At 46.9% G+C, this 24,726-nt stretch overlaps 7 protein-coding genes and 4 non-coding genes across 11 annotated transcripts, besides 35 other annotated features; all 11 read left to right on the top strand.

Annotated features, from left to right (window-relative positions):
- Window positions 1-24,726: part of a sequence feature (heterozygous, non-Esmeraldo-like haplotype) that runs on past both edges of the window.
- Window positions 19-456: a mobile genetic element.
- Window positions 458-514: a sequence feature (A-rich).
- Window positions 842-898: a sequence feature (A-rich).
- On the top strand, window positions 899-3,676 carry Tc00.1047053511277.130 (hypothetical protein, conserved; the record flags this gene model as incomplete). Its single annotated transcript, XM_816788.1, has 1 exon — window positions 899-3,676. The coding sequence occupies one exon, from the start codon at window positions 899-901 to the stop codon at window positions 3,674-3,676; it is 2,778 nt and encodes a 925-aa protein (XP_821881.1).
- Window positions 5,380-7,182, top strand: Tc00.1047053511277.120 (hypothetical protein, conserved; the record flags this gene model as incomplete). Its single annotated transcript, XM_816787.1, has 1 exon — window positions 5,380-7,182. The coding sequence occupies one exon, from the start codon at window positions 5,380-5,382 to the stop codon at window positions 7,180-7,182; it is 1,803 nt and encodes a 600-aa protein (XP_821880.1).
- Window positions 7,484-7,509: a microsatellite.
- Window positions 7,842-7,887: a sequence feature (CT-rich).
- Window positions 8,153-8,197: a sequence feature (T-rich).
- Window positions 8,347-8,378: a microsatellite.
- On the top strand, window positions 8,831-10,504 carry Tc00.1047053511277.115 (hypothetical protein, conserved; the record flags this gene model as incomplete). The annotated part of the gene is made up of 1 exon (XM_816778.1): window positions 8,831-10,504. The coding sequence occupies one exon, from the start codon at window positions 8,831-8,833 to the stop codon at window positions 10,502-10,504; it is 1,674 nt and encodes a 557-aa protein (XP_821871.1).
- Window positions 11,154-11,220: a sequence feature (T-rich).
- Window positions 11,295-11,362: a microsatellite.
- Tc00.1047053511277.110 (citrate synthase, putative) lies at window positions 11,380-12,798 on the top strand (the record flags this gene model as incomplete). The annotated part of the gene is made up of 1 exon (XM_816786.1): window positions 11,380-12,798. One exon carries the CDS (start codon window positions 11,380-11,382, stop codon window positions 12,796-12,798), a length of 1,419 nt encoding a protein of 472 aa, XP_821879.1.
- Window positions 12,951-13,050: a sequence feature (A-rich).
- Window positions 13,270-13,292: a microsatellite.
- Window positions 13,690-13,768: a sequence feature (GA-rich).
- Window positions 13,965-13,990: a microsatellite.
- Window positions 14,188-14,213: a microsatellite.
- Window positions 14,264-14,305: a sequence feature (T-rich).
- Window positions 14,351-14,393: a sequence feature (AT_rich).
- Window positions 14,404-14,430: a microsatellite.
- Window positions 14,468-14,512: a microsatellite.
- Window positions 14,587-14,653: a sequence feature (T-rich).
- Window positions 14,778-14,838: a sequence feature (A-rich).
- Window positions 15,123-15,158: a microsatellite.
- Window positions 15,225-15,254: a microsatellite.
- Window positions 15,446-15,499: a microsatellite.
- Window positions 15,953-16,000: a microsatellite.
- Window positions 16,089-16,110: a microsatellite.
- Window positions 16,190-16,230: a sequence feature (T-rich).
- Window positions 16,309-16,342: a microsatellite.
- Window positions 17,202-17,235: a microsatellite.
- Window positions 17,408-17,436: a microsatellite.
- On the top strand, window positions 17,500-19,686 carry Tc00.1047053511277.100 (hypothetical protein, conserved; the record flags this gene model as incomplete). The annotated part of the gene is made up of 1 exon (XM_816785.1): window positions 17,500-19,686. One exon carries the CDS (start codon window positions 17,500-17,502, stop codon window positions 19,684-19,686), a length of 2,187 nt encoding a protein of 728 aa, XP_821878.1.
- Window positions 19,715-19,737: a sequence feature (AT_rich).
- Window positions 20,246-20,337, top strand: Tc00.1047053511277.102. Its single transcript, XR_008255755.1, has one exon. It is a non-coding gene; the product is annotated as a C/D small nucleolar RNA (snoRNA), TB10C4C4 (small nucleolar RNA).
- Tc00.1047053511277.98 lies at window positions 20,370-20,435 on the top strand. Its single transcript, XR_008255758.1, has one exon. It is a non-coding gene; the product is annotated as an H/ACA snoRNA, TC10C4H4 (small nucleolar RNA).
- Tc00.1047053511277.96 lies at window positions 20,601-20,676 on the top strand. Its single transcript, XR_008255757.1, has one exon. It is a non-coding gene; the product is annotated as a C/D small nucleolar RNA (snoRNA), TB10C4C3 (small nucleolar RNA).
- Window positions 20,783-20,854, top strand: Tc00.1047053511277.94. Its single transcript, XR_008255756.1, has one exon. It is a non-coding gene; the product is annotated as an H/ACA snoRNA, TC10C4H2 (small nucleolar RNA).
- Window positions 20,916-21,200: a mobile genetic element.
- Window positions 21,306-23,477, top strand: Tc00.1047053511277.92 (hypothetical protein, conserved; the record flags this gene model as incomplete). The annotated part of the gene is made up of 1 exon (XM_816779.1): window positions 21,306-23,477. One exon carries the CDS (start codon window positions 21,306-21,308, stop codon window positions 23,475-23,477), a length of 2,172 nt encoding a protein of 723 aa, XP_821872.1.
- Window positions 23,495-23,534: a microsatellite.
- Window positions 23,578-23,598: a microsatellite.
- Tc00.1047053511277.84 (dynein light chain, putative) lies at window positions 23,688-24,281 on the top strand (the record flags this gene model as incomplete). The annotated part of the gene is made up of 1 exon (XM_816773.1): window positions 23,688-24,281. The coding sequence occupies one exon, from the start codon at window positions 23,688-23,690 to the stop codon at window positions 24,279-24,281; it is 594 nt and encodes a 197-aa protein (XP_821866.1).
- Window positions 24,577-24,642: a sequence feature (A-rich).

The raw sequence follows: 24,726 nt of genomic DNA, 5'->3' as shown, positions 1-24,726 counted from the left end.
TGTTGTGACTTTTTCTTGGGAACTTGCGAAAAGAATTTCCGCGAGAAGGCTGACCAATTAAATGAATATGTTCTGACAAGACGAAGTTATTTCTGTACGATTCCTTCCTAACTTATGGTCCATTGGAAGACCGCGTTTGAAGGAGCCAAACAGCCGATAGCGGTAAGAAGAATGTTTTTCTTGTATTTTCGCCATTTCACTCACCCTCTTTTGATTCCCACCTCGCGGCGGTTTCTTGTGGCCGGAGATCCCCGATGTCTGCCATTTCGTAAGGAGTAAATGTCTCCAATTTGAATAGACCGCAACATGTCACGGCAGTGGCCTTCCGAATGTATATAATTGGAGAACATATCGAGGACGTGGCGAGGCCACTGGCTCTCTATTGCTTTTCTTTTTTCCGTCCTATTTTGTTTATAGAGGTAAGTTCAGGATTGGGCCAGCAGCCCGGGCGGTTATCTTTTTATTTTTATTGCTGTTGTTTGCTTTTATCATTTTTCTACTTTTTTATTTGTTTCCACACAACCTGCTACGCCCTTCATGTGGGACGGATTTTGGATGTTCACGTCTCTGCGGGACAGGCGGCGGGTTGGTGGTGAGTTCACACGGTGCCCTTTTGTGTGGAACTCGTCTTTTTTTGTTTTCAGATTAATACTTGAGTTTATGCGTTTGCTTTTCAAGTGGTTGATTTGCTTTCAGTTTGAGCTTTATTTATTATTATTATTGGCTCTGCAATCTGATTTCTTGTTGCTTCTGTCGCCCTTCTATTAAATCCTTCTCTTTTATGGGCTCGTCACTGCGATTTCTGCCCCTTAGAAAATAAATGAAGAGGAATGCGCCTTAATTTTTTATCTCATCTTATTTTCTTTTCTGTTTTTTTTTTTTTTTTGTGTGTGTTTTTATGCGTGGTGTTTGTATGGGATTAGTGTTTACTGTTACACGTGACTCCCCCTTTGCCATAACCAGTTGTTTTTTTATGTATTCCTCTTTGGCCTCGACGGGGGAATGGCCTGATCTGTCGCGTGGCGCCCAGCCATCACTTGAACCATTTGCGAAACTCAGATTGTGGATCTTTCAGATCATCTGTCGTGCCTATGAACTTGGACGTGATGGAGCGCGGCGACATTCGGAGGAGGGAATGTGCCGTCAACTTGCACCGACGGTGTTGTTCCGGGTATGCTTGACAGAGAAAGAAAGCGATGGAGTCAAGGGGACGTATTCATCAAGGGAAGAGCTGTTGCGATGCCCTGAGGCCCTTGTCAAATTAATGCATTCCCCAACAGGGCCATCAGATGTTGACGGGATGATTTATGGTGTTGTGAATTGCGCTTGCCAGTACCTTCAGGACGCGTGTGCTTTCTTGGAATTGTCAATGCAAGGAGAGGCCAGAGGTGTCAGTGGTGGTGTTAGTGGCATGCATCGAAAGCGAGGAGTTCTCAATTCTCCGGTGTCGAATGATGAGGTCGATGGTGGTTTTCCGTACTCCTCTTCTAGTGGCGTAGATGTTTCTGGACGCGCCGAACATTTTGGGGTTCGTAGGCATTCAACACCTTCGGAAAACGTATTACATTTCCAGTCGGCTCATGTCCCCGTGTATAGCAGTGAAGACGGCACATGTGCCATCACGGGTGACCCTGCTCGCCGTAACGGTGTTTGTATGGACGAATGCGCCGTTTCAAACCTTCAAGAAGCCCGGATGATGCTCCAGACTATCGTGGGGACAGCGTTTTCGTGTCCAAGTGAGCCTCTTGCCAAAGCTTTTCAGTTGGTTATTGCGAGGGAATTGGGACTATCGTTACGTCCTTTTGAGGCATGTTGTGGATTGTTGAAGTTTCTTTCTTTTCTTGATCCTACGCTAAGAGTGGCGAATGAGGAGAGAATACAGGGTGAAAAGATCGGTTACCTTTACTACTTGAATGGTGTGCAGACGTCAGCAAGTTTGACAGATGCGCTATTTTCTTCTTCGGAGGCTACAGATAGCATACAGTGGTTTACGGCACCCTCTCCCGCGGCGGTACTTCCAAATTTGACGCGGTCGTTGACTGGGAGTTTGCTGGAGGTGATGGAGGAGTTGCAGCAAGCAACAGATGGGATAGCAGCAGCAGAGGCGTTGGCGACAACGTCCTTGTCGGCCAATCCTACAATGTCTGTGGCCATACCGTCCTTCAGCCGCCGACGAGGCGGTGGCTGCTCGAACAATCGGATAATCCGAAGCACTGGTGCGGAGAAGGAGCTGTTAAATGCAGAGTGGGGGAAGGCGGGATATGCATCGAGGCAAACAGTATGGGATGCATTGTGTCGTTGTAGCCTTACTATTCCAAAGTCCGTACTCAGTGACAGATCTGACTTGTTGTACCGGATATTTTTCAAAATGGGTGAAGTTCCACAGTACTACCAAATTCTCTCTATATACCCAGAGGTTTTGCGGGCACATCATGCCACATTTCAATACATATTTTTTGAAGAAGGCCCGCTTCCTATTTGCGAACGATTGATGATAGCTTTGATGGCAGCCAGTCGTCAAAAATGTGAGTATCTTTTTTCTCGCTTTGCCGCTCTCTTACTGCATTTTGAGGAAAAGCAGCCATCTAGTGATGTGGTTGCGGAAAATTGGCTATTGCAAGGACCACCACCAAAGTTGCAGGCACTTCAACGTTTTATAGCTATTGCCACTCATGTTCCATGGCAAATGAAACTGAATGACATCCGTGGTGCCATGAACGCTGGATGGAGCATACCTGGTCTTATACAGGCATCCTGCATCGTGGCAGAAACGCTCTCATTATGTAGTTTTGTCATGGGACTTTTTGTGTCGAACGATATGTGGGTATCAATAACACTTCCAACCTCACTTTCTGCGGTTCTTTCTTCTTGTCCGGTACTTGGTGAAGTGATTGATCATCAAAGCTGTGTGGATTTTACGCGGTACACTGGCATTGACAATATCGTGAGTGAGAATCGTGTCAAGGGCTCATCCAGCAACGTATTTACGCTCTCCTGCGGGAAATTTAACTGGCACGAACACGGCGGCACCCTTATGGAGCAATATTATCCAGGTGCTGCTACACTTATTAACAATGAACTTGACGCATTCTCGGCGGTTGCCCGGAAGTTAACTCACCTGGATTGCGTTGGCCTTACGACGCCGGATTACTCTCCCTCGAATGCATTTTGGTTTTTGCGACTATACGTTCAGAACATCATGGGACTTATGCCGGATGACTATCCGTACAACAGTATCAATAAAGTTTTGCGACGCCCAGCCAAGTTGATTGCTCAGAGCTGTACGATGCGCCCCGAAACATTGTCAAGCTCTCAAATGCGTTTGTGGGTTCAGATGAGTAGTGATTCTGCTGCGGCGCCTGGTGATTTGCATTCCGCAAAAAATTTTTCAACAGAGAAGCTCGAGGAACACCAACACCTGGAGGTGGACATGACGGAACAGAAAAGGCAGCTTATCGAGTCCCTTACCGCACATAAAGCGCCGTTTACTTTAAGCATGCCGGGAACTGAGGCCGGGCGCCGTCCCCAACCCCGGGAGGATGTCTTGGAAGCAGCACTAGGTCTTCACGAAGAGCGGCTTATATTTCTTGTTGTGTTGGCCACAATGGAGGCGCGGAAAGAGGGACTATTCGCTCTCTTGTTGTATCCGATGTGGGGACTACTCAACAACATGTAGCGGGTGGGTGTAGGTGTGGATAAATAAGATGCGAGGAACGCGGGAAGCGCAAGAAGGATTATAATTTTTTTTTCCTTTTTGCCTCACCGAAGGGATGAGGAAGAAGCAAACAGAATAAAAAAAACACAAAAAACACACACAAAAAAAACGTAGGTGAGAAGAAGTTGTGTAACAACACGGCGAGGGCATAAAACTGGGTCTCCACCCACACATATCGCAGCGATCCTGGTAGCAGTGGTATTATTATTATTAGTAGTGGTAGAGGCAGAAGTAGGACGCGCAAGGAGTGAAGAGGATGGAAAAAGCAGTCTTTCTAGCGAAGCCGTTTGGGGGGTTTCTCACGATATCTCCACCGTGATACGTGAGATATTGGAGAGGAGGTGGGGGTGGGTGGACATGTGCGGTGTGCGACGTGTTTCTATTTTTTTTTTATTTCTATACCTAGGCAACATGACATGTCTTTCGGCCGTTGTTTTCTCTTTTTTTTTTTTCTTCATTTGTATATATATATATATTTTGCATGGCGTGTTGCTGAGCGTTTGCTCTCAGAACTTTGCTGCAGGACGCTGTATCTGTGGGTTTGATATTTCTTTTGCTTGCTGTTGTCGTCGTTTTTGGTGTGCGTGAGGCGTTGTTTCATATTTGATTTTGTGCCTTTCTCTTGTGTGTGTGTGTGTGTGTTTTCATTTCCGCGATGCAAGTAAATTTGAGCCGATACGGGTAGCGGAATGAATGAAAACAACAAAAAAGAAAACAAACAAGACGGGAGGAAACAACCAACAAAAATAAAAACAAAAGCTTTCTTTTTTCCCTCATTTTCATATATATATATATACATGTAGCCACAAGCTGTTCTTAGCACGTTTTTTTAGCTCACTTTCTTTCCGGTACTTTTATATGAACGTGCATGAACGTGTTTGCCTGTTTCTCTCTGCGTTTGTATGCAGGTGACTCCTATTGCGTTATTTTTTGTTGTTTTTCTTTGTTCCTTTTTCTTCTTACCACCCCCTTGTTGTGCGCCGGAGAGAAAGTGACCGTACCCTCAGCCACGTCTCAAGGCAGAGACGGTGCGGCTCTTCAGCAGTTAGGGAATTTGCGAGGTAGACCGAGAAGCAGAGCGAGCGCAGAGGTGGCGTGATCGACGGGTTGTGCCGGAGAACTCCTGACGAAGGGTACTTAGGGAGGGGTTTAAAGACGAAAAGGAAAGAGTCATAAATAGAACAACCAGAGCGAACAGCGAGAAGTCCCACACACGCGTACACAAAGGGAAAAAAGGGGAGGAGCGAAAGAAAAAGATAGGACGCAGCACAGAAGCGGAAACTGACGAGTGGCAGGAAAGTGCTTAGGCGGCCTTACGGATATTCGTCGCCTTCTCTCTCCTATTTTAACACCGCCCGAATTCTCTGTTTCTAAAGGAAGCGCGCGTCTTTTTCCGGTCGTCGTTTTGGAATTGGAGAAAGGATTCAGGAGACAAGTGAAAAAAAAAAAAAGAAGGAGCGACTAGACGCTAAGGACAGAGCAGAATAATTGCGGGGACGAGCAGCAGCAGAGGCGGGTTACCTTTTTTTTTTTTTTCACTTGTCGAGTGCAGAAAGAGGGGGAGACAGAAAAGATAATAAAAAAAGGGAAAGAGGGGCCGAAGACGGAGGGGGAAGGAGGGGAAGGGAAATAAAATAAGAGGAACTTGTTGACTGTTGACTGTCATGATCGACGAAATTGTGAACGATGGCGAGGAGGACTTTATCTTCAACGAGTATGCCATTGATGACACGCTTGACCCGTTGAGCCGCCTGTTAAATTATCATTCTTCGGGGTTCTCGCTTCAGCGGGAATTCCTTTTACGTGAAATTGTCGACACTGTGAAGTTTGCCGGCTTTGATCAAAGTGTAAAGATGATTGTCCCCTTACTAGTCGGGTTCGCTTCCGACTGTGAGCCTTTGGTGCGACGAATGCTAGTGCAGCAGCTTCCAGAAATGGCCAGGTATTTTCTGGAGCAAGGTGGCGATGCCGGGTACGAATATCTGTTGAGTCGCTTCCTCCCCATTGGATTTGAACTTCTCATAGACAAAAATGTGGAAGTTGGCGCCTCGGCCTTTGCGTCGTTAAAAGAGCTTGCGGAGCTAGTCAAACCAGAGCATGTTCAGAATCACCTGCTTAGTGTTGTTGTTATGCTGGCTCATGATGAACGGGCTGAGGACTATCGTGTGGTGGCGGCTCGCCTTTTTAATGGATTGGCTGCAATTTTCGGCAAAAACTGCTGCGTAAATGATGTACTGCCTGAACTGGAACTCCTTGCGAACGACAGCAATTTTTCTGTCCGTAAAGCAGTTGGAGCGAACTTGGGTGAGATCAGCAAGGTAGTAGAGGAGAATACGGCGGAGAACGTTGTGCTTCCTATATTTTTGAACTTATGCGAGGACGAAATTTGGGGAGTTCGTAAGGTGTGTATCACAAGCGCTGAGGGCATTGCGCTTGCTGTTACCCCTGAGACACGGGTTGCGAAGCTTTTGCCGGCATACCTCCTCCTTCTTCAGGATTCATCGCAGTGGGTGCGGAATGGTGCCCATGACTCTCTTGGAAATTTTTTGCATACACTTCGACCCTCAGATTTGAGTCCAGCCTTACTGAAATTATATACAGACATGGCGTTCCAGTCGGAAAATGGCGATACGGTTTACAGTGAGCCATGTGCGTTTGCACTGCCTGCAGTGGTGAAGGTGGCAGGAAAGGAGCGGTGGAACGAAGTGGCGGACGCGTATGCCACACTTCTCAAAGACGTAAAGTGGAAGGTTCGCAGATCGCTGGCGTATTCGCTCCATGAAATTGCCCTCATTTTAGGTCAAGAAATCACTGAATCGGACCTTGTCGTCGCCTTTGAGTTGCTTCTAAGAGACTTGGACGAGGTGCGGCTTGGGGTTGTACTACACGCCGATGTTTTTCTTGGCGTTGTGGGACAGGCAACGCGGGAGCGGCTCATACCCTTGCTTTGTCATGCTCCTTTAGAAAGTGAGAATTGGCGAATTCTTAATGTCGTGGCGCAGCGCATCGGGGATGTTGGTGTACTTCTTGACCCGGTTAATAGCACTGCCCTGAATGTTATCATCAACCTAGTGGTCCGTCTCCTGAACGATGGCGTGATGGAGGTGCGCCGGTCAACGTACCGCTCAGCTGCGATGTTGCTGCAGCATCTTGCGAGTGTGGGAAAAGAAAATTCGTGCGGCGGGTACGTACAAACGTTAGTGCATATTGCCAATCTCCACAGCTTTCGGGAACGCCTGATGTTCCCGTACATTGCCGAGGAGGTGGCGAAGCTGGGTGCAACTTCTTTGGTGGAGCGGTACTTTATGGATGGTCTGCTGAAGTTAGCGAATGATGCTGTGGGCAACGTGCGGCTTGCCGTCGACTCCGTGTTGACGCGTACGTTCCTGGTCGATCCATACTGGTCGACGAACCAAAAAATCGCTCAGGTCCAAAAATTACTTCAAGAAAAAAATTGCGACGGCTGAAAACTGCCTCTCCCAATTCCCCCTCCCTAAGCCCTTGGAAAAGATGGAAAAAAAGAATCTCTCGGGGGGGCGATTCCCACAATGCGGCGAGAGGAATAAAAAGGAAGGCATACCCACACAAAGGCAACAACAACAACAAAAGGAATGAGGGAATGAGAGAACTTTGCCGTGATAGGTGCGCCAACATGTTAGAATACAAATAATTAATGAAGAGACGGAGAGGAGTGGGGAAAGAATGACAAGGAGGACTCGGAAATTCGTTGCTTCAGTGCGGCGGCAGAGCGAGGGGGTGCCGAGTTGGTTATTATTATTACTTTTATTATTATTTATGCACGGACAACCATCATGTATTGCCGAGGGAGGTGGGAAAAATTTGGCGATGAAGAAAAGGAGCAATCAGAAAGATGGAGGGATGAGAAATCCGCAATGTAGTCAGTTTATATATTTATTGTTCTTTTCTTCACAAATCGCAGTTGTCTCTTTTTATAGTGCCGTGCGGTTTGTTAGGGTTGCTGAAGAACTGGTGGTGGTGGGAGGCGGGCGACACATGTGGCTTGTTGTTGGCTTGCCGGATAGGGGATCGAGCCATTCCCTGTCTCCCTCGCAGGAGATTATGGGGTGGCGGCGAGGAGAGGAGCTTGACGGACAGATGAAAACGCAAAAAAATAAAAAATAAAAAATAAAGAAAGGAAAAAAGGAAAAAAGTCACCGACTTTCCCTAGTAGTTTTGCTCTCACGTTTGTGTTGAGCGCGATGTCACCGGCTGCATCAATTTCGATATAATTTACTTTTGTAATTTCCTTTGTTGTCCGGCTTGTTATGACTTTTTTTTCTCCGCTTTTGTTTCTTTCCCCTCTTTAGTTCGTCACGTGTGACTGTGTGTATGTTTTTCGGTCACCGTCTCGACAGATTCCATCCGGGGGTTACTCAACGGGGGGACGGGGATGTAAAGTTGGAGTTTTGCCCCTCCAAAAAAAAAGAAAAAAAAAGAGAATAACGGTGAAAAGAGAAGAAATTTCTTTTTTTTTACCGTGGGCGGATGTCGCTATTGCCATTCATGGACACACGGGGATTGCAGTGACGTGAGGAGCCTTTTAGCGTATCTCCCTGTCACTCTTTTACCCTAACTTCTTTGGTTTGTTATTTATTCTTGTATGTACGCATTGCGTGTGTTTGTGTGTGTGTGTGTATTTGTGGCTCGTAGCGTTAAACAATAAAGTAAGGTGCGAGATCTGTGTTTTTCTCTGTGTAAATTCTTTTTTTTTCTTTTTTGCTTCCCTTACTTCATATATAAACATATATAATTTTGCGTGTGTGTGTGCGAGTGCGTAATTGTGCTTTGTTTCAAATAAATATATTGTTTTATTTCCCCGTTTAGTTTGGCAAATTGACTGTGCTCCTTTACGTGTGAATTCCACACAATTTTTTTTCTTTGTGTGTGTGTGCTGGCAATTGCATGTGAGGGGAACAACAACAAAAAAAAGCAACAACTAAGAAATAGGAAGCTAGCACCCTTGTGTTGCCTCGGGACGTCACAAAAAGGCGTTGGAGGTCACGGGGACGAGTGTGGTTGATAGCTGTGGGGGAGCCCTAAAAAAATTCCCCCTTTTGGTGTTTTTCTCCGTGTGTTTCTGCGGCCTACAACCAGATGGACGCAAAGCCCGCTTCTCCTCTCGGATTAGTGCGGCAGCGGCAAAACGCAAACGTGTCGCCTTCTTTTGCACCGAGGGCACCCGCGTTTGTGAAAAAGCGATCCTCTGCCCAGCGGGGTGCCTTCTCACCTCTGCCCGAGGCGGATGGAAAAGGTCTGAGCAAACAGGGATCAGACGGAGGGATGCCGGCCTCCATCAAACGCCGAGAATTGGGTGAGAAAAAAACGATGTCGAATGCTCCACGGGTGGCGAAGTCAATTTTACATGAGAATAAAATTAAAGACGATACGGCCGAGCGGAAGATGTTATCGGGCGATGGCGGGGTATTACAACCATCCCTGACAAAATTGAGGCAACAGAGCGCAGGTGACAAAGTGGCGGGTGCCATTGCTTGCAATTCGGCCAACTTACGCTGTGGAATGCGAGAGCTTCGAATTGCCCGTCATGGTCCTATTAAAGGCGTCGTGTGTGAGCAATTGGCACCCGCTTCTTGCGAGGCCGTCACTCCGACGGCAGAAACTGCGGCATTCTGCTCCAAGAAGCAAGCGGAGTTTGAGAAAGCTATTGATACTCTGAACAGTATGATGGAGATTGATGCAAAAAATATTGACCCCAGAGCGTGGGTGACGCGTTTCACGGAGGGAAAGGCCGAGGCACGTTTAAGCAAGGAACAATTGCTACCTGTTTGGATTATTGTCCATATGGACTTTGTCATGGCCATTGATATGAATGGTACGGCGCAACATTGTAATTATGGCAGTTTTTCTGTCTCTCAGGTTACCGGTTTTCCCCCTTGTGGCTGCATTGTTTTTCCATTACGGGACGCGCTGAGAGAGGGTGAGGTACGATTACCAGAGAACGTCTCGGAAGTTGAGGCAATGATGATGCCGGCGACAAGTGAGATCCGATGGGGTGTTCCAGTCGGAGTGCTGTTTATGAACCCACAAGAGCGCATTTCTGTCGTGCGTAATATTTGCCAACTGTTTCTTCCCCTGTTTTTCCGGGAGGCATATCCACAGGGGGTGCCTCTGAGAGGCGTTTGGATACCCGCGGCGTTGGACGCAACCTCCGCAAAGCCATGCACAATAAATATTCCAGGAAATGTGCGGGAGTGTGTTTTGTCGTGTATGAGGGATCTTGGTGTTTCAAACGGGAATACCTTCACGGGGGACGGTAGTCGTCTTGGGGGAACGCAGCGGAGTTGCGAATTTCAGCAGCGTGAATCCGCTCAACCGAACGTGGCGGTTGCGACTTCGTTGACAACACGTCGTGGCAGTGGATTGACGCCAGAAGAAGAGCGGTTACGAGGATCCTCTCAGAGTACAAACTGCGACCTTGCCTCCCCGTGGGGAATTCGAGGGAATCAACCGATATTTACTGCCCGACTCCTTACTTCCAGTGCCATCGTGTCTTCGACGGAGTGTTGCACCCCGTGCCATGCCGTGTTGGTGTTTACTCCACGGGGGCTGCTAGAGCTCGTTGCTGAGTCACCGTCTGCAGCAGTCACCGTAAACGATGTCAAGGTGAGCCTACTTCGCTCCGGTCTGGGACGTTCGTTGCGTCTGCAGAGGGATGCAGTCCGTTTTTTGTACGCGCCAAGTCTTCCCGTAATCGAAGATGACGCGTGGATCAACGCACGTTATGTCGTGATGCGTTTACAGACGCGATAGCCGATCGCATAGTTTGCTCATCCTTGCTTCTTTGCTCTAACTTTTTTTTTTTTCCTTAGTTGCCCGTGTCTGTCTGTGTTTTAAGAAGGTGGGGGCAGGGCGCATATTGTGTTGTGCTCGTTCTTAGCCGCCCGTGAGCATCGTGCCTTGAATGACACAATGAGACGAAGTGCACACATGCACAGACACAAGTAAGGATAAAAAGAGCGATGTGGGAGGGATATAAAAAAGGAAAAAGGGAATGGGCACAAGATGCGGAAAAAATAATTCAGAGAAGTTTTAATTCTTCTTGCTGTTTTCTTGCCAATTTTTTATTCTTCTCCCATTTTTTTTTTTTCTTCTTTCTTTAATGTTTCATGTAAATATATTTAGTGGAGTTTAATATTCGTTTATTTTACTTTATTTTGTGTGGAGGATGAGCGATACATTTAATTCAATCACTTCTCTTCTGCTTGCTGCTATTCCCCACCCCTTGCCACTCCGGCTTTCTTTTAAATGTGTGCCTAATTGTTTGCGTGTGCGTGTGTGTCTTTCTACTGCACTTCTTCCCTTTTCTCATGGTGTGTTGTGTTGTGTCCATTCATTCCCTGGATGACACTTGCAGCCGGAAGAATACACACAAACACTCTCGATTCAAACAAGTAACAGCAAGAAGAAGAAAAAGAAGAAAAAGAAGAAAAAAAAAGGAAAGAAAGAAGAAAAAAGAAAAAAGAAAAGTTTTCAACCTTGTAATTTGTCAAGCATTTTTGAAAAGTTTAATTTGCTGACACATATTTCAACAGTAGGTACTTATATAGGGATATAGTTATACACATACTTGTGTGCCGCATAAATACACATATATATATCTATATATATTTGGGCTCTAAAGGAAGATGATGCGTTTCTGCGCCCGTGCTGGAATTCTGCTCAATGCTCCCAGCGCCGCCCGCCGACATTTGACTATTGTCGACGAGTTAAAGGCGGCTGTTATGGCGCGTCACGAGGCTGATGCTCCAAAGATGAAGATATTAAAGGAAAAATACAAGAATGAAAAGCTAAGCGATGCAACCATCGATGCTGCTTACGGTGGCATGCGTGGAATCACTGGTCTGATCTACGAGTCATCAATGCTCGACAAGGAGCAAGGCATTTGCTTTCGTGGCATGACGATTCCCGAGTGCTGTGAGAAGATCCCAAAGTCGTGGAAAGGAGGCACCTCGCCGCTTCCTGAGGGAATGTTATGGCTTCTAATGACAGGCTCTATCCCCACCGATAAGCAGGTGAAGGAATTGCACGTTGAATTGCATCGCCGCGCCGACAATGAGGCGATTACCGCAGCCACAAAGACGATTGCCTCACTCCCTGAAAACACCCATCCGATGACGCAGCTGTCTACGGGTGTGCTTGCCCTTCAGGCCTTCTCCAAATTTGCACCTGCCTACGCAAGTGGAAAGGCCATCAAGTCGAACTTCTGGGAGTATGCCCTGGAAGACAGCTTGGATATTATTGCCCGCACTCCTTATCTGGCGGCTGCGATTTACAACCGCCTCACAACTGGCAGGGCAGCGGTGCTGAATCCCGCCAACCCTGATCTGGATTGGGCGGCCAATTTTACAAACATGCTTGGCTATCAGGATGAAAAGTTCTGGGACTGTATGCGCTTGTACCTTTCCCTCCATGCCGACCACGAGGGTGGCAACGTGTCTGCACACGCAACAACTCTAGTTGCTTCGGCGCTGAGTGACCCATACCTTTCTTTTTCTGCGGGTCTCAATGGTTTGGCGGGTCCACTGCACGGCTTGGCGAATCAGGAGTCTCTTTCCTACCTATTCGAGATGCGCGACAAGTGCAAGGCGGCTGGAGTGAATATGAAAGATCGTAAAGAACTAGCCGCGGGCCTCGAAAAACTCACATGGGAGCGTCTGAACGCCAAGCGTGTGATACCCGGCTATGGTCATGCTGTGCTGCGCATTCCGGACCCTCGCTATATGTGTCTGCGTGAGTACTGCCTGAAGCACTTCCCCGATGACGAACTCTTCTTTCTTGTCGACACTATATATTCTATCATGCCAGACATTCTGAAAAAACACGGAAAGACGAAAAATCCCTTCCCGAACGTGGACGCCCACTCCGGGATGTTGCTTCAGCACTTTGGCCTCACAGAGCAGAATTTTTACACCGTTCTGTTTGGTATTTCGCGTCAGTTGGGTGCACTTACCGGCGTTGTATGGGACCGGCTGCAGGGCCGCCCCATTGAACGCCCGAAGTCCATCACATCGGACGCACTCTTCAAAAAGTTTAAAATTGAGTAGGCAAACGAAGAATGGAAGAACCGAGAGTGAAAGAGGGGGGGAAAAAGTTGGGATTGGGAGAGAGTTACTGTAGAAATAAAAGTATCCACATAAAAATTTAAAGAATGCAAAGAAAAGAGGAAACGCCAATGTGATGCGGCTCATTTCTTGGGTGTTTTTGTTTTCTTTTCTTTTTTGCTACCTTTGATTTTTGCTTGTTTGTTTTTTTCGTTCCTCATGTGGTTTTGTATTTTCCTCTTTTTTGTGTTTCTGCACCCCCCACGCCATCAGGTTTGTTGTCTTCGTCTGAATGTAGACACATGCATGGATATTAGATGCGTTTGTCGATTCATCTGTTGTTGCATGTGGCCTCTTTTTTCTTTTACTTTTTCCTTTCCTTGCTTGCTTACTTGGCGGATTATTCCTTTTTTTGGCTGAGGGTTGCCTCGTTATGGTTGCTGTTTTTGTTGCTTATTTGATTGGTCACTGCTTTATATATATATATATATATATATCTGCGGGGCAACGTGGACTGGGGGCAAAGTGGGGAGGAGGGAGAAAAAAGGAGAGGGAGAGAGTGAAAGAGAAGGCTGTCGAAGAGAAAAAGATGGGGACATTATCTGCGGGTTGAAGCCGTCGGGGCGAGTGGTGGAAGTGTGCGGTGGTGTGAGTGCCGTGCGGGGACGAAGTGGGCGTGGCGGAGCACATTTAAAGGGAAGAATAAACGCAGGCACACACGAAAAGCAAAAAAAAAAAAAAAAGAAGGGGGAATTGTTTGAGGCTGACGGATTGAAAATAAACATGCGATGTGGTTGCGTTTCTCTTTTTTTTTTTTTTTTGCTTTTTTCCGTCACCTCCTCCGGTCTGTTTGTTTGTTTGCATCTGAGTGTTGATTTTTGCCCTTACGTTGTGTCTCTTTGCTCTTTTTTTTTTTTCTCCCTCTCCCCCACACCTCCTCCATTCCTCCCTCTCACTCTCTTTCTCTCCTTTTTTTTTTTTTCCGATGACGCCACGGAGGCACACGACGTCAACGACAGACAACTACATATACATACATACATATATATATGGTTTAATCCATGCGTGAATGCATTTTCATGCGGACACATGCACCTGTACATATTTTGTTGCTTTTTTTTTCTTTTTTTCGGGTGGGAGTCGAAGAAGGAGGAGGAGAGGTTTGGATCTTTTTTTTTTTTTTTTTTTTTTTTTTCATTCTCTTTGGGCGGAATTATTTATTTATTTTTTCTTTTTTTCTTTTGCGTGTGTGTCTCTGTGTTTATAATGGAGAAGAGTCTCATGGAGTTAAACGGTGCAAATGTGCATGTGTGTTCTCCTGAGGATGTAATGCATACGTTTATATTCATATTTATATGCGTACTGTGAGCGTATGTGCGTAAACCCCCCACCTTTTTTTTTTTTTTTTTTTTCCTTTTCGGGTTATGTATCAATGAGTGAATGAATATATTTGCAAGTTATCAACATGAAATAAAGAGAGAAATGAAAGAAGAAAAAAAAAAAAAAAAGATGCGCTGCTTCGGAGCACGCACAAGAAAACGGAAATTTGAGTATGAAAATAATAAAAATGAAATGAAATAAATTATTGTTTTTTTTTTCTTTTTCTTCTTGTTGTTGTTGTTGTCGTTGTTTTTGATATGATTGCGATGTAGCGAATACACAAAACGGTCTTTTTGTTTGTTTGTTTGTTTGTTTTTGTGTGTTTCTGTCTGTCTGTGCACTTGCCACGCCATTTCTTTTTTTTTTTTCTTTTTTTGTGTGGGAGGGGCGGTGGACCGAAGGGAACGAAGCAGAAAAAAAAAAAATGAAAAGGGGGAGAGAAGACACACGCAACAAAAAAATAAAAAATAAAACAAAATTTGGATGTTGCCGCACTTGGGCCTGTTGCCACAACTCCTCCTCCCCCTCCCGTCACACCTACACGCAGGCGCAATGAAACGAGAAGAGAAAAAAGAAAAAATGTCTAATCGACGGGAAAACGATTGTTTGGCTCTTTTTTTTTTTGTTTTATTTTGTTTTATGCCTCTGCTTTGTGTTTGTTTTTTGGTGGGGACGGGGACGAAATTGCGGGTGGTTTGACGTCTTCTTCCCGCAATTTTATACTTGTAGGGATTTTTTTTTATATTCGAGGGAAAACAACAACAAAATACGCGTGTCTTTTCTGTTGCTTTTCGTATTTTTTTTTTTTTTACTTCTCCCCATCGGGACATTCCGCCTTCTTTTGTTTGTTTCGTTGCGGTGGCGGGTGGCTCAGCAAACTCGACACCCCCGTTGATGTTCCATTTGGCTGCTCCAACAAAAGAACAAATCGGGGCACACACACACACAGAGAGAGAGAGGGGGGCAGAGAGAGAGACAGAGAGGCGAAGACACGCTGGATACGTGTAGGTGAATAGGTCTGCCGACATACCTGGATGCATGGGGTACAGTTTTCTTTTTTTTTTTTTTTTCTGTTTTTTCGTATTTGCATTTGTGTGTGCTCATGTATTTCTTTACATATCTAAACTTCCTCTCTGTAGAAATATGTGCGTGCATGTATGGACAGAAATGTTAAAAAGAAGGGAGAGGGAGGGAGGGGGGGGGGTTCAGAAGAAATACAACATGAGAAGCTGAGAAAAACGGGATGAAAACCCTTCACCATTACCGGCCGAGAGAAGAAAAGGGAAAAAAAGGGAAAAGAAAAGAAAACGAAAAAAAAAAAAAAAGAGGGGATGAGAGACACCAGTTGGGTGTTTTCCATCTGCGCCCTTCAGAGGCAGTCGGATCGATGGAGTTTATGCCGTTGAAACCCTCACAATTACAAAATATGTGCACTGGAGCCTTTTTGTGAGCATTGAAGACCTGCACCGTGCAAGTTCCTTTATTTTATTCTGATGCTTATTTGACTAACGCCTTGTTTTCTCACATTTGTATTAGTTCTTATATTTTTGCCAAAAAAGAAAAAAAAACTATATATACACACGCACTCAAACCTTATATTCCCTCGTTTTAATCTCTTTGGAAGGGGGAATTTTCACGATTGGCTTTTTATCTGATGTTTGTGAGGGATACTAACAAACATACTGGAAGGAAGCAAAGAGTTGGTGACAACACGTAATGGCAGTTGAGAGTTATTGCGGGCAAATAGGACATTGGTAAACGGGGCATTATGGCACTGTTTTTTTTATTTATTTATTTATTTGTTTTTTTTTTTTTTTTTTTTTTTCATATATATATATTTGGTGACAGCGAATTTGTGCGCCCCTCTCTTCTGTGTGCGCCAATTGTCGTGCAATTAATTATATGTGCGGTGCAGAGAGAGAGAGAGAGAGAGAGGTCTGCGGACAGGGGGTGGGAGTGTTGTTTTTGTTGTGGGTGAAAAAAAGGGGGAGCGTAGAGAAATTGATAAGAGGCGAGAGAAAAAAAAAAAATAAAAGAAAAGAAGAATAAAATAAATATAGTTTTGTACTTCTCGCTGTCCGCACGGGGAGTAACATATCTACGTACCTAAATAAATATATATTGTCTTCGCCATTCTTTTTTTGTTTCTGTTTTTTTTTTTTTTTTTCAGCCTTTACTAAGCAACATGGACGTGTGTGTTGTCGGCATTGTCTGCCTACACACAATGCACGGACATTTCTTTTCTTTTTTTTTTCGTTTGGTTTCTGTGTCCCTTGACAGGTATTATTCTCCCCTTCCACATCATGACGTTGCCTTTCTTTGCCTGTTGGGCCAGTTTTTAAAACGTTATATGTGCATGCATTTATTGTGAGTTGTTTTGTTCGCATGCGCGCACAAAATTTGCACTTTTCTTACGCCACCGTCGTGTGAAGAAATTTTTGCGCGGAGAAGTCCGACGCGAGGATTTGGGGATGGGCGGGTGGGGGGCGAGACGAATGAAGAAAGACGCCGTGAGGCCACCGGGGAAAGGGGGAGCGTTCAGAAGCGTTCTTGTCCCCACGAGCTGGCGATAAAAAACGCTCCCGCGTCGTGTGATTGCGGTTTTATTGCATTTTTTTTTCGCTTTCTCGCGCAGCCCATTCCCCGCTCTCTCCTGCCCTTTTTTTTCTTTTCGCCTCGGTAGGACGGCTTGTGTCTCTTTCGTCTTCTCTTCGACTTGTGAATTCTTTTTTTTTTTTTTGATTTTTGTGTGCGTACGTGTGTGGTGTGTGTGTAGACGCATCACAAGTGTGGCAGCCAAACACACAAGTGAAGAAAAAAAAAATACGACACGACACGTGTTGCAGAGGACAGCGGCGAGTAGATGTCACGTGAGTCAAGCAAGCGCTGAATGAAGAAGACACGCCTTTTTTTTTTTTGGTTTGTGTGTGAGACTCCCTGTCTGGGCCAAAGTTTTGGTGGCATGCGTTCGTGTGGCTGTGACGGAACTGCGCGTCACGTGTGAGGACGGCAGGGGGGAGGGGAATTTTTGGTTTGGTTTCTTTTGTTTTGTTTTGTTTTTGTTAGCACAATTCTTTTTTTTTTTTTTTTTGGAGGTTTTTTAGTGGAGCGGTGAATATTTACGCCCTGGGGCATTTTTTGTTTGTTTTTTTGCCTTTTGGGATTCCTCTTCCCTCTTTTTTTTTATCCCCTCCAACTGTGGCGGGTGGTGGATGCTGCACCGCTTGCGCAATTTTTTTTTTCTTTTCTTTTTTTTCTTTTGCTCCACGTGGATGCCTCCTCCAGAGGGCGGCGAAGGAAAAGGAGGCGCAGGAGACACTGCGGATGTCGTCCATATCGTCTCGTAGTTTGGGTGAGGCGTTGCGCCGCGCCTACCCTTCTTTCCCGCAGATTCTGCTTCCCCGCAACTCTCTGGTGGTACGGGGAAAAACCGACATCGCCGCCACGCATGCCGTGCCCCATGTGCACGGTGGTGCTGAAAGCCATGAACGAAGACTGATGGCCAACCCGGTGTTTGTTCCACTTGTGCGCCGTCCGTGTTATGCTTGCCCCGGCGAGGCCAAGGACGCGTTGCTGGAATTTACACAGAGACATGGATACAAATCACCGTTGTTTGTACCGTGCTGCCTGCCATTTGCACTTCATGCGGAGAACGACATTGAAGCAGTACCCTTTTCTGCCTCCGTCGATGGGAACGCGCGAGGCGGCAAGATAGAAACCGCGAGAAACAGCGTCACTGCTGTTGCGCCCAGTCAGACACCGACTGCTAATATCCGAATTTTTCGGTGTGAGTCACGCGTGAATCTTACAGATTGCTTGAGGACGCGTCGTCTGCAGGAAGAGCTACGACGCACCGAAAATGAGTTTCGTCTTCTATGCAAGCACGCGCGCGTGTCCGCTTCCGTTGCTGGTTTTGATACCAAGCCAGTTGGAGTTGCATTCAACCCCGAAGTGGAAACCCAACAATCGCTACCTTCACATCACTTGCAACTTCGGTGGCGGAAGCACGGATGGTACTTTGAGGATGCTGCACTGGCAGCAGAGCAGTCAAAGTGTGTTCCATTTCCGGTGGAGTCGGCGGGCTACTGGAGTGCGTGGGTAACGCCACACGTGGATCCTTTTGCTAATCCTTCGGTGCTGCGTCTGCAAGACATTCATCATTTCATTCTGGAAACTCAATTGGCTTTGATCAACGCGGAGGCGGTTTGTCATTATCTTGCGAACGACAACAAAATTTTCTTTTCATTGCGATCGATGCCTGCTTCTGCCGACTACTGGGCATCCACCGGTGATCCCTTTTCCGCGACAGGCACTCCCGTGACGACCCCACGCCTTATGGACACCGGCGAGGATGATCGAACTTGTTTTCCGCCACGGAGCACATGCTGGTTTGCGGTGGCCGAGCTACCCGAGCGTCGACTGCAAATTCGCCGCGGTGGAGAGGTGGTTCAGCTCTCCGTGTCTTACGATGGCTGTGGATTTTTTCTCCACGAGGCGCCGCGATGGTTCTTGATGTCACGCGAGGCCGTATTGCAAAGGTGCCCGCTCTCTTATGCGACGCTGCGGGGCATTTTCTCCTCGCCAGAATTTGGCAGTAAAGACGATGTGTTGGCTGCTTTAGAGGGATCCGGTTTGCTTCGCGATGAAGTTGTGTTTGTGCTGCAGGAGACATCGACGTGGGACATGTACCCGCGGCGCCGCGGCGTCCTGAACTTCCAACAAAGTTTTTCGAATGATGAAGAATTGCCTCGCTGCAATGACGACTCGTGCATGAATTCCTCGAAAGCGCTGATTTTCATCGACATCAACGAAGCTGTGCGACTCATGCGGGACTGGTCGCGGCAGCAGCAACAGCAGCGAAGCCCAGACGCCACAAACAAAAGACAGTCCAAGGAACGGGAACGTGTCATAAATTTTTTTGCTTCCGTTCCCTCTCCGCTCTCGGCGGCTGCCTTCATCACATCCTTCATTCACCATTGCGCCTGCACCGTGGAATTTGTGCCGACGTCTCCACCTTTAGACCCCACATTGAAACACAGCGATTCAATGACAGAATTGGCTTTTGGTGAGACGGCAACAATGACTCTGAATGACCGCGACGAACTTGAGAGACACTCTCCAGTTCATGAGCAGCCGCAAGCAACAACTCGCCGCAGGGAAATCACAAGAGACCCGAACAGTGACAACGACGACTATCATAACGCCGATGACGACTGTCCAAAAGTGGATCGCCACGTATACAAAGCAGGGCACCGTCTGGATGAGGCGTGCACAAATCCCCAAGAGGTCCCACACTTGGCGACTGCGCTCGCGAAGCAAATCATTGCCGCGAGAGAAGAAAATAAACGGCGGGATTTTTTGTCCCTACCAACAAACGAGTCTTTTTTCACAGAATCCAAAGACAGCGACGAAGGAATGGCTGTTGTCTGGGATCTTGGCATAGTCTGGGCGTCATTTGCTTACACCATTCCGGCTGTAAATGCGTTTGACACGGAGATAATTAGTCGGTGACGCGGAAAAAAAAAAAACAAGCGCAAACTAATATTTATTTTTTTAAAAAAAGTGTGGGACAATCATATTATTTCTTTTACAACATTTGCTTTCATTTGCAACCACTTATACAGACTACATACATGACCCACAGGGACACACATGTTTTAGAGGCGTTGTGTATAAAAACATATTCATATAATATACGGCAATTGTACAACTAATAAATGGGAGAATACACTGAAAACGACCAAAGGAAAACAGTATAATCATTCGTTCTTTTTTTCTTTTTTCTTCTTGAATTTATAAGAAAGACCAAAGTAATTGGAAACGTACACAATAAATGAAAATGCGTCTCTTTCCGTGCAACACCTGCGTGTCAAGCCGGCTGTTTTCTTTTTTTAAATCTCCGTGCTTTTCTTTGAGCTGCCGTTGCAGGACGCCCCTCCAACCGCTTCGCACCGTGCTGCCCCGTGCACTGCGGAGTGATATATGTGGCGGAGATCCTCACCGAAGCGTCTGCCCACTCCTCTCCTACTTCCTCCTGTTTTGGGACAGCCGTGGCCAGCGAGTGCGTTTGCGAATGAAGACAAAAGTTGTAGTGCGCGACTGAGCCTTGCTTGGTGCTGAGCAAGAACGACAGACGCGGTCAATACTGCGTTCTGCTGACGCAACGCTGCGTGGCTAGCGGCTGCCGTGCGCGGGAGGAGATCCGTAGCCACGGTGCCTTGCCTACTTCGTGGCGCACTGTGGGCGGTGATTTTCCGAGAGTCGCCTTCACCGGCGTGTGGATCTTATTGCCGGCATGATGACCTATTCAGAGACGGATCCCATAATCAGAGCACTGTGCGCTGACAAGAAAAGATGACAATCCGTATGCGTTGCTGACATCACCTGCTTCTCCTACACACACGACGGACTGCGTTGCTGGCCGCAATGATGAAAAACTTGTCTAACGACAGGCGGACCGACACATTGATGAGGACTCTTGAATGTGTACAAATGTTGAGCGACCCATTTCCACACACCCCTTTTTTTTTGTCTCCTTTCCCCCTCCCGCATGCCCGTGTGCACGCCCACAGTGTCTCACATGTTCCCCGCCTGTTTCTCGCACTCCACGTGACGCCTTCGTCTAACACCCCGCACCGCGAGCACTATTTCCCGGCGGGGTGATTTCAGAGGGCGGAGAGTCTCACCGGAATGGTTGTTACTGCTTGTTGGCGATCTTTCTGTTGCTAATTTATATGACTTGATTTTTCTTGTATTTTCGCCATTTCACTCACCCTCTTTTGATTCCCACCTCGCGGCGGTTTCTTGTGGTCGGAGATCCCCGATGTCTGCCATTTCGTAAGGAGTAAATGTCTCCAATTTGAATAGACCGCAACATGTCACGGCAGTGGCCTTCCGAATGTATATAATTGGAGAACATATCGAGGACGTGGCGAGGCCACTGGCTTTCTATTGCTTTTCTTTTTTCCGTCCTATTTTGTTTATAGAGGTAAGTTCAGGATTGGGCCAGCAGCCCGGGCGGTTATCTTTTTATTTTTATTGCTGTCGTTTGCTTTTATCCTTTTTCTTGTCTACTGTGCTACCGTAGTACATTGATTGTGTAGGGGAAAGACGTTTCTGTGGTTTTCGTAATGAAGACATCTTTGGGCTTGCAGCCCTCTGAGGAAGATGACATTAAGTGTTTTCTTGCGGATATCCAGTATCGGCTTTCCTTACACTGCTGCCGCGTATTGGCTCAACTCACAGCACACACAGGTAAATCGTTTCTTACCCTGGCGAGGCGAGGACGCTCCCCAACACGCTTAGAGATGGGAGGCGAGCGTGCGGAGGATATTGGAAAGCGTGATGAGTTCAGTATGCATGAAGAGGCCTACCGTTCTGTTCTTAGCGCCATTACGGCTTCATGTACACTTGGACATCGTTCCTGTCATGCTCTCTGGGGACCACGTGGTTGTGGTGAGCATCGCATTCTTCGACTCGTGGCAAAGGAATGTAGACAGCGTGATGGGACACTTGTTCTTTATCTTGACGGTGATACTCTGAACGGCGACGAGGATGGCCTTTCCTCCATTGCGAATCAAATTCTTACGTTTTTAAAGAGCCCACAATCGTCGCGATTACGAGCGGCTGATTGGTCGTTGCGTACTGGGACATTTGATTTTGGGTTACTCTTTGGATTTCCCAAATTGTTGCAGCGGGACGTTGCCGCGTCTGGGGAACGGAAGAGCGACAATGACGATGCCAACAAGACGACACGAAGGAGAACCACGGCGAACCGGCAAAATAAATCCGGGAAAGAGAATGATAAAAAGGCCACGAGAAAGCGTTTTCGCCCGCCATCGCCCATTGACTCCGGTAGTGAAGATGAAAGCATTGACGGCGATGAAAGTCTGCTTTTGGTTACGTCAACCATGGCATGTGCCACAGGAGGTGTTTCTAGTGCATTGCCAGCGTTGCAGCGATCTCTTCTTTTGATGAAAAGCTATGGCACGAATCTTGTTGTTTGCATCCGTCGGGTAGAACGATTTGGTATTTGGTGTGACCAACTTTTGTATGTGCTGTCTGGACTTATGCATGAAAGTGATGGCCGAGGAGGTGGAATGTCACTTGTCATGACTTCGTCCACACCCGATATTCGTCAACTGGAGAAGCGCCTCTCGAGCCGACTCACGTGTGAAACGCGTTGCATCCCATTGCTTCCGTGGACTGCTGACCGCGTGACTAGGGCGTGCCTCGTGGAGGTGAAGGAATCCCTGCAAAGCTTACTTGAAAGTTGTGCGGCGGCAAAGAAAAGGGAAAGTAAAAAGAAAAAAACACTTTCTTCTGAGACTTCCTTGAGGAGTAGGGTGGAAACTTTGCTTTTTCCTCACACGGGGTGGCGCTTTGATGTCGTTAGCGCCGCACAGGAAGGATGGAAACAACAGGGTAGTGAGACGTTGGGTCCATTCACCGCGTCATCAAATGCTGAAGCGCAACTTTTGGTGGAAACAATGCTGGAGATGCTGACGGCGGCCATGGCGGAACTAGACAGCGCCTTCAAGCTTCAAGACGAATCAGTGAACGACAGTTGTTTTGCGGGGCGGATTACACAAGCCTCTGGGCAACTAAGGAGTTTGGGCGCTACAGCAGGACGGGTTATGGCGTCTGTCACCTCCGCCTTTGGCGATGTTTGTTCTGGCAGTCTTGCCTTCCTTCATGAGAAAAGTCGTAGAAACATCATCCTGTGGTTGACGGGTCGCTTGAAGAAGAGTGGGGGAAGCAAGAGTTTGCGGGGAAACTTTACTACTGCTCCAGAAGCGGTGCGGGCGTTATGGCTATCGACTTCTTCCAAGAAACCTTTTCGGAATGGAACTGGGGCGACGGCGGTGACGGCGGCATCGGCGTCATCCTTGTCTTTCCGTGGCCCTCAGCCTTTATTTGACGACCTGCTATCGGATTGCCGACTTGTGGACCTGGGGTATTGTTCCCGAGAAACGTTTCTTATCTTGGTGTACGTGTACTTGCGGCACGAGGCGGGAGTGGCGCGAACTGTTGTTGACCTGCTGGAGGACGTCTCCTCTTCGATGGGGACCCAAGCAGCCGCTGCTCTTGACCGCGCAGCCTTTCGTGTTGCCATCGCTGATCTGCATCGTTGGCGGATTATTAGCATCGCTGGGGGAGACGACGTTGGTATAGTCTCATTGCGTGGTAGTTCTGCGAGGCTTCGGGAATTCCTGCAATCGGTTTTGCGTCGCGCGGACTACTGTGCTTCTGTGTTGGGGCTGGAGGCGAGGGAGATGACACGACTGCGTAGTCTTGTGTGAAACCAACGGCGTTTTGATTTTTTTTCTGTTTTTTTTTTTTTTTTTTTTTTCCTTTTTCTGTGTGTTTCTTCCTTTTGCGTTATTATCTCTGTGTGTGTGATATTTATTTATTTATTTATTTTTGCTTGGCTGCCCACTTTCCCTTTTCTGATGAATGTGAAATGTCCTCCCGTTGCGCTTCCTTTGTGCACTTCTCAAGGGAGATCCTTCATGTCTGTAGAAACGCCGTCGGATACGACGTCAGCGCAAGATGTCGCAGTGGATCCCCCAATTCCCACGCAGAGCAAGGAGAAGGCGGAGACACGTCCTGAAATCAGTGCTGAAGAAGAACAGCCTGCTGAACCAAAAAAAGTGAGTGTCACCTTGACGCCTGTGACGCACCCTGGTGTGGGGCTGCATGACGACCCGGACAGCGCTGATCCAGAGGAGGCGGAGAAGGCGTCGGATCACGATAACGCTATGGAAATCAGCGGCATCCCGCCGAATGATGTGAAGAACATCATATTGCAGGTTCTTAGTCCCTACTTTGATGATGAGGGCGGTGAGGATGATGCTCAGCGCTACGACCATATTAAAGCTCAAGGATGGATCCAGCTCATTTGCGATGGCATCATGGAGAAGCTGCTGGGAATGCGCCGTCCGTACAAGTATGTGGTACACTGCATGATTATGCGGAAATGTGGGGCTGGAATTCATGTGTGTTCCAGTTGCTACTATAACCAAGCTGACGGCTGGGTTAATCATGCACATGACCTCTCCGCACACATTTACGCGGTAGTTACTGTCTACTGGAGTGTCATATAGAAGGGGAGACGGAAGGAAGAAGAGATGGAAGGGGAAAAGAGAAAATTGGCAGTGACAGGTCTGCCCAGATGCATACATACATATATGTGTGTATATATGCAGGGGAGAGTACCCAGTTTCTCTGATGTAAATGGCCACAAGAGAGCAAGTCAATAGAAGCAGCAGAAAAGCAAAAAGGTCGATTTGACTTTTTCTCAGAGGGAATACAAAAGACAACAACAAGAAAAAAAAAGATGTGAGCGGCCACCGTTTTATTTATGGAGAGTGTGGTAGAATCTTTGAAATGTCATTTTGGTTGTTTTTCTTTTTTTTTTTCTGTTTAGTCGTATTTTCTTTTCTATTTCTTCTTTATTTTTATATTGGACTTGAAATTATTTATTTGGCCCAATTTTTTTATTTTTGATTCCAAAGAACTGCTTTTTGTATACGTGAACTTCTTTTCACG

This window comes from Trypanosoma cruzi, genomic scaffold (assembly GCF_000209065.1).
Source record: "Trypanosoma cruzi strain CL Brener 1047053517087 genomic scaffold, whole genome shotgun sequence".
Taxonomy (NCBI): Eukaryota; Euglenozoa; class Kinetoplastea; order Trypanosomatida; family Trypanosomatidae; genus Trypanosoma; species Trypanosoma cruzi.
This window is presented reverse-complemented; position numbering and strand designations above follow the sequence as displayed.